Source organism: Nannospalax galili, unplaced genomic scaffold (assembly GCF_000622305.1).
Source record: "Nannospalax galili isolate Female #2095 unplaced genomic scaffold, S.galili_v1.0 scaffold1025, whole genome shotgun sequence".
Lineage (NCBI taxonomy): Eukaryota > Metazoa > Chordata > Mammalia > Rodentia > Spalacidae > Nannospalax > Nannospalax galili.
In genome coordinates, this window is record NW_008353598.1 from 286,766 (window position 1) to 294,229 (window position 7,464).

General features: G+C 38.5%; 1 protein-coding gene across 1 annotated transcript in view; it reads right to left on the reverse strand.

The window, feature by feature from the left end:
* Positions 1-3,481: 3,481 nt before the first annotated feature.
* Positions 3,482-7,464, reverse strand: part of Fgl1 (fibrinogen like 1) — a 36,773-nt gene continuing 32,790 nt past the window's right edge. The window contains exon 8 of the mRNA XM_008850843.2: positions 3,482-3,824. Within this exon, the coding sequence (XP_008849065.1) occupies positions 3,665-3,824 (160 nt within the window). The 3' untranslated portion in view covers positions 3,482-3,664. The remainder of the gene's footprint in view (positions 3,825-7,464) is intronic.

The following is a 7,464-nucleotide window of genomic DNA, read 5'->3' on the forward strand; positions in this document are numbered from 1 at the left end:
GTCCAGACCCTGCTTTGCACATATCTTCAAGGCACACATTCCTATTTCATACTTAGCAGCTTTTGAAGTTATTTACATTTTTATGGTTATGTGATTAGTGTGTATCTTTTCTACCTAGCTAAGTTCATCTGTTTTGAGCTGCATCTTCTGGGGCTGGCATATAGTTAGGATATAACTATTTTCTGGAACATCTTTCTTTCATTCTCAATCAAAAGACACCAATCCAGATTTGATCCAGAAGAGCCACAGCACAATGGTCAGTAATTTCATTTAGCATCAAAGGACTTTCGTTCCTTCACTAACTTTGCAACTTTGAACATTCAGAAAAACTCAGATCCATGAACTCTCAACTCAGTTAAATGAAAATAATAAACACCTCACGGTGCTGACATAAGAATTAAGATGAGGATTATGATTACTTCTTTGTCTTTTGGCTGACATCAAGTGTAAAATGAGGCCTACAAAAGAAAGGCCTGGGCTGGGCATGGTGGCGCACGCCTTTAATCCCAGTACTCCGGAGGCAGAGGCAGGCAGATCTTTGGGAGCTCGAGGCCAGTCTGGTTTCCATTAGCGAATCCAGGCCAGTTGGAGCTACAGGGAGACACTGTCTCAAAAAGACAAAAAAAAAAAAAAAAAAAAGGCCTGAAGATATGAGTAGTATTTGTATTGTTTAAGAACCTGGGTTGGGGGCTGGAGAGATGGCTCAGCAGTTAAGAACACTGACTGTTCTTGCAGAAGACCTGGATTCAAATCCCAGCACCCATATACCCATATGGCAGCTAACAACTGTTCATAAGTCCAGTTCCAGGGGATCCTGATAGCCTCTTCTGTCCTCTGCCGGCATTGCATGACACGGGTGCACTTACACATGCAGGCAGTACACACATACACATAAAAATAATAAATAAAAATATTTTTTAATAAAAAGAACCTGGGTTGACAGGGCTGGAGAGATGGATGGCTTAGAGGTTAATAGCATTGGCTGCTCTTGCAGAGGACTCGGGTTCTGTTTCCAGCACCCACATGGCAGCTAACAACTGTCCTTAACTCCAGTTCCGGGGATCTGACTACCTCTTCTGACCTCTGTGGGCATCACACGACACCAGTGCACTTACACATATGTAGGCAATACACTCATACACATAAAATAAAAAATAAAAATTTTTTTATTATCAAATTTTTTAGCATCTTATGTTTTCTGAAATTATGTTTAGAGAAAAAATTTTATTAATGGTATTAAATAACAATTTAAATCCTATACATTGATTGAATCACCAATTATAATCTAAATAAGTTTTTAAAAACTATTTCAAGTTGAGTATGTGGGGCAAACACTGATAACCCCAGTACTGGGATGGCTACGGCAGGAGGATTACAAATTTAAGGGCAGCCTGTGCTACATAGTGAGACCATATCGCAACAAACCACTATTTCACTGAAATTACTTTTATCTTTGTAGGCATTCATCAGTAAGGACTGGGCTTCAATACCCAGCCACCTCTAATTTTTTTTTAACTTTTAACTAGCTGTTAAATGTGCATTCAGATAGGCATTAACTTTTTTAGCACATGATATTAATAATGACTAGAATAACCCTGGTAGAATAAAACAACAAAATATAAACTGGTTTTAATTCTCTAAAGACCAGGTCATTCGAAGATGAGGCAACAACAGGGAGGCCAGTGGTAGCCTCCAGACATGGGCAGACCTCCTCTCAGATGTCTTAGATGGAGCACTCAGTCCTTCAGGATTCATCAATGTGAATAAAAATATTTTTTTACTTTATTTTTAAAGTATTTAATAACCACATGATTAGAAGAACCATTTCATTACAATAGCATTGACATATTCAATAACAATTTCCAGAGCAAAGATACATCTCTCTCAAAATTGACTGTGAATTTTTAGGTTCACAGTTGAATTAATATAGTTATACAATATTGTACTCAGTATAAACCCTGGTTTTAACCTTTAAAAAAGATCTCCATTTCATTTAAAAATATACTGTTTTATATAGAAAAACTCATTTTTAATGCAACCAAAACTTAGATGTTTGCACATGCATCTCTAATCTCTATGTATCTGATTATTACTAGTCACAGTAGGTTACTTTCTGAGGTCCTTGGCATCTGAGCATGGATATAAAGTCATCAGGTAGATTTCAATGATAATGTTTTTCACCTCTACTAATTAACATGAAGCATATTTTTATGCTTCTTCCTCAAATATAACTCATTTTTTATTGATTTTTCTTCACATAGATGGAACTGGTAAAAAATAAAAATAAAAAAGGAACCAGGGGCTCCTCCCAAGCCCATGTGACCCCTAAGGAACAGATCCTCAAAGGACCCTAAGAGTAAAAATCAATTGGTTTATCTGGGCCCACTGTGTGGTCTTAAACACCCAAAAGGAAAGTATAACCAAAGATTAAAGGGATCAATATAATTCTTTGAGTCCATGTGTATAGCTAAAGGCTACAGAACAAGAAACAATGCCAGACAGGAGATACCTTCCTTTGAGTTGTTGGCCAGGGTGGCCCAAGAGACTCCCAGACAGTAACCCAGCATAGAACTGGGAAAATGAACAGCAGACCCCAATCTTATCTAAAGCAATATTGGCAACTGATTGCTGCTAGATGAGGAAGAACTGATCTTCTTAAAACAAGGAACTCTAGATAGGCTGCCTAGACTCAGCAGAAGGACAAGCACTGGGGAGCAGCTGGGGGACAACACAGTAGACAGTAACAGAGATGACAGAGTATATGGACTCCAATGGGGGGGTATGGGAGGATGGGATGTGGGTCTATAGATGCATACAATTGTTTGGGATGTTCTGTATGAAATACACACGAAAAAATCAACACCAAAAAAAGGTGGGTTTTTTTTTCTTTTCGAGACAGGGTCTCCCTGTAGCCCCAGCTATCCTGGAACTCACTATGTAGACCAGGCTGGCCTTGAACTCACAGAGATTCGCCTGCCTCTCCCTCCCAAGTGCTGGGATTAAAGGCATGTGCCACCATGCCCGGCCAAAAATATTTTTAAAAGAACCTCGTTTGAGGGCCAGGCATGGTGGTGCACACTTTTAATCTCAGCATTCAGAAGGTAGAGGCAGGCAGATCTTTGTGAGATGGAGACCTGCCTGGTCTACATAGCAAATTCCAGGCCAGCTGGGACTACAGCCTCAAAAAACCAAAACCAAACAAAAACAAAAACATAAAACCTGGAAAGCCTGGGTTGTGCTAACAATTTAGCTCTGTAACCAGAGACCTGAATTCTAAGTCCAACTCATACAATTTATTATCTATGTGATTGATTTGACCATCCATCATTTGCTGGATTTTGATGCGGGCTCTGTCAGTTGCATTCATACACAATTCATTATGTATTCAGGCTTGTGTTATTACCTAAATCATGTTAAATAGTCTATGCTATTTTTTAGGCAATGTGAGCTCTTATAACCCTTTGCACATAGGAACTCAGTAAACATTAATATAATTTACATATATTTCAAGAATATTGAATATCTGCTGCATTTAAAGTACATTAGTAAAAGTAAGGAGAATGAGAAATCATATACACAGTTGCCATCATCATATATTCAGGATTCTTTTTCAAATAATTTCAAACCAAGGTGAATTGCAGAAATGACTGCCCAACAGGGACACTTAGATGATATTTGGAATAAACTCATTTGGCCTAATTTTCATAACGACAGATTTCAAAGAATACCACCACCCATGCCAGGTGTACCAGACGACCCCATTGTCAGTGTCTGCCCTGTAGGGGCCTCCGTAGTACACACCATTCAGGTTTGCAGAGTGACATCTAGTGGGAGAACAAAAGAAAACAGAGCCATCAGAAGAAAACTACACTTCATATACTTTTTATCTTGCTAAGAAATTATCAAAACTTTAAACTATGAAACTATGATTTATATTATTTCTCCAGATAAGTATCAGTTTCCAACATGTGAGACTTTTCTACAAACTGATATTTTTTTAAACAGGTGAGTTTTTTTGTTGTTGTTGGTTTGTTTTGTTTTGTTTTGTTTTAATCTTTAATCTTTTTGAGACAGTGTCTCCCTGTAGCTCCAGCTGGCCTGGAACTCACTATGTAGACCAGGCTGGCCTCGAACTCAAGGAGATCTGCTTGCCTCTGTCTCCAGAGAGCTGAGATTAAAGGCATGTGCCACCATGCCCAGCCAAAACAAGTGAGTTTTAACCCCACAATAAATCTGAGGATTCAGCCCACATCACTTGTAGCTTGTTCTTTGTTTTTTGAAAAACGAGCATTTCAGTTCTTAATAGGCTTTAAGCAAAAAAGAAAAACAAGCAAAGGAAAAATAAAATGAAAAGCTACAAAAATGAAAAAAAAAACCTGATAACAGTCAAACTTCTATCCTCCTGACAGAGTGCTGACCTCTGGGCTGGCGGGGTGGCATGGTTAACAAAGTAGAATGTGGGCAGGGGCCCCACTGCAGCTGCCTGAATAGTTAGTTATACGTCCAGCTTCACCAATCTGAGGACAAGATGTGATTTTTTTTAATTTAAACTCGCCTTCCGCCTCTTTAAATTGCTTGTGTATCAATTACTTTAATCTCAAAGGTAAGCAAACAGAACCCAAGCCGCCATTTGAAATTTTCCTAGCTATCAAGATTGTCTGAGTTATGAGTTAATTTTTTACCTATATTGCACCAATCTAGGTAAGTTTGTTAGGTTATCATAAAATTTAAAAATTTCCTTCTTCCTCCTTTGGAGTCTGTCCATTTGTTTGTCCTTGGAATATGCAACTTGCAGGTAATGATATGTGGTAATTTTATGTATTGATATTAATTACCATATATTTCTTTATTGCTATAACCAATGAAAAGATGTCAGACTATAGGCTATGAGGAGAATATTCACACGTAGCTCTGGAAAACCCTATTTTCAAAACCCTAAATTATTGAATCAAAAATGCATATAATTCCTTTATCATACATGCAAAGTGGCAGGCTTGGCTCACTTAGCTTAGGATCTGCTTTCATTAAACATTCTGAAACTTCTGATTTAAATGGCTGTGACTACTTGAAACCAGGCATACTAAATCTTCAAAGATTGAGTCTACTGTTTTTTAAACACCATGAGAAGTAACGTTAAAAGAGAAAACACTGCTAATTTGTCTTCCAGAACAAATGTTTTGGATTATCTTTACATAGAGACATCTGCTACATATAATTTTAATATTTGGTCTGATGTGAAGTCTAAGGAAATGGGATGTGTGGTCCACCCCTTAGAATTCTGATCAGTGTTCCAATATTCTTCAGTTTCTAGAACAGCCTAGACTTGGCATTAGCTGGGGGAGATAAAGAGGTAGCTGTGAGTGCTCCCAGGAAGTGCTCAGCCAATAAGGCCAGCAAGGCAGAGAAGGCAGAAGTGCTCAATGTTTGGTTGGCTAGGTCGTGGGAAATGAACCTGGGTCCTCTGCAAGAGCAGCCAGTGCTCTTAACCACTGAGCCATCTTTCTAACTCCACAGTTGCTTTTTAAATGGCTGTGACCAGGAAGCAAAAGGCTTCTACCAGAAGTGGGGCTGGACTATACTCAAGGCCTGCTTACAGTGACCCTCTTCCTCCAGGTGGGCCCCAGTTCTTAAAGGCTCCACAACATTCCTAAGCAGCACCCCTATCTGAGAAGCAAGTGTTCAAATACATAGACCTGTGGGGTACATTTCAACTCAAACCTTAGTAGTGAGGAATAATTGTAATATGCCAACACTTCCCATAAATTAGAAGAATTTAGGGCAAGTAAAATAAAGACCAAAAAATAAAAAAATTTTAAAACCCCCCAAAAAACAAAAGCAACAACAACAACAAAAAAACACCTGACAGAGCACCAAGTTTCTAGAACAATTTCTCTCCATTTTACTGGTTTTCCCTGAGTGGTTCCTGCTACTGAATTTCCCTTTTTGTTCTCCCTGAAATCCTATCTCTAAAGTCAAGTAGATCATATGTTTATCTACATTAAAATGTGTGCAATTGTCATTCAGGTGAAGAATAAGCCAACCCAATGAATAAAATATATGCTTTTGATCTTAGTAATATTGGTGATTATTTACGTATACAAAACTTCAAAATCAGACATTACTGAATGCTTGTTAATTATAGGTAAGTTTTAAATAATGCTAACTTAGATGAACAAGAGAAAGAAAAAAGAGGAGGCAGAGAGGCAGATAGTTCTTTAAAAGAACAGGAAAGTCAAGAGAGAAAAGATTACCTCCACCTTTCACTGCAAAGTAGGAAAAATTGCCTCCCTTCTCTGTCCTTTCATACTGTTGTACATATTCCAGTTCCTTAACAAATGGTTAAATAGTAAATGGACTCAAATTTCAAAAAAGTAAAATCCAGAAAAAAAAAAAACAAACTACTGTTTTACAACTGTACCTTCATCTTACCTAGTCAATCCCTTCAATTCATTGTATCTGCACTCAACCTATAAATCTAAAATCAGCCAGGCATGTTCGTGGTGACTCAGACATAATTCTAGCACTTGGGAGGCTGGGGGAGGAGGATTGGCATAAGTTCAAGGTCAACCTGGGCTGCCTAGTTGAGACTGTGTCTCAAAAAATATTAATTAAAAATCAACACATAACAATAATTGATGTTATAATGAAGACTTTCATTGGTTTTAAGGGGAAATGGCCATATATGGTATATATTCACTCAATAGGATTGAGGATTCTAAAATGCTTTGGAGTACTTACACAAAAGGAAAAAATATAGTTGTGGATTTGCATGCATAGTCCTCAGTTACATGGCTAACATGACATTCTAGAAACACCAAAGGTTCCATAATGGAAAAATCTAACTGCCCAGATATTTTTAGGTGGTTCCTGTTTTCTAATGAAAAAAGACTTCCAAAGCTTGTGCATTGCCTAAGGATTGTTGCACGTCTGCTTTACACACATAGCAGGCCCACTGAGGCATTTTTTTAAAGGAAGACTTCATGAAGTTTCCATTCCTGCCTTAAATTCATGATTCCAACAAACGGAACTGTCTGGAAATCATCTCAGATGGAGAAGAGTCAAAGGAATCGGGGCTATCTGGTCCAGAGAAGAGAAAACACTAACAAATGCAAAGCATTACTTCTCATTCAGAGCCTGAAGAATTATGTTGAAACGAATTACAGCTGCTCTAGAGCTACCGACAGAAAACCTGGCTAGGTGCAAGAAGGCAGATTTCAGCCAGGCACAGTGGTACAAGTCTCCAATTCCAGCACTTGGGAGGTGGAGGCAGAGGATCAAGAGCTCAAGGTCAACCTCAGCTATACAGCCAGTTTAAAGTCAGCCTGGGCTACATGAGACTCTGCCTCAAAAGAAAAAAGAAGAGAGAGAGAGGGAGAGAGAGAGAGAGACAGAGAGACAGAGAGATAGAGAGACAGGGAGGGAGGGAGGAAGGAAGGAAGGAAGGAAGGAAGGAAGGAAGGAAGG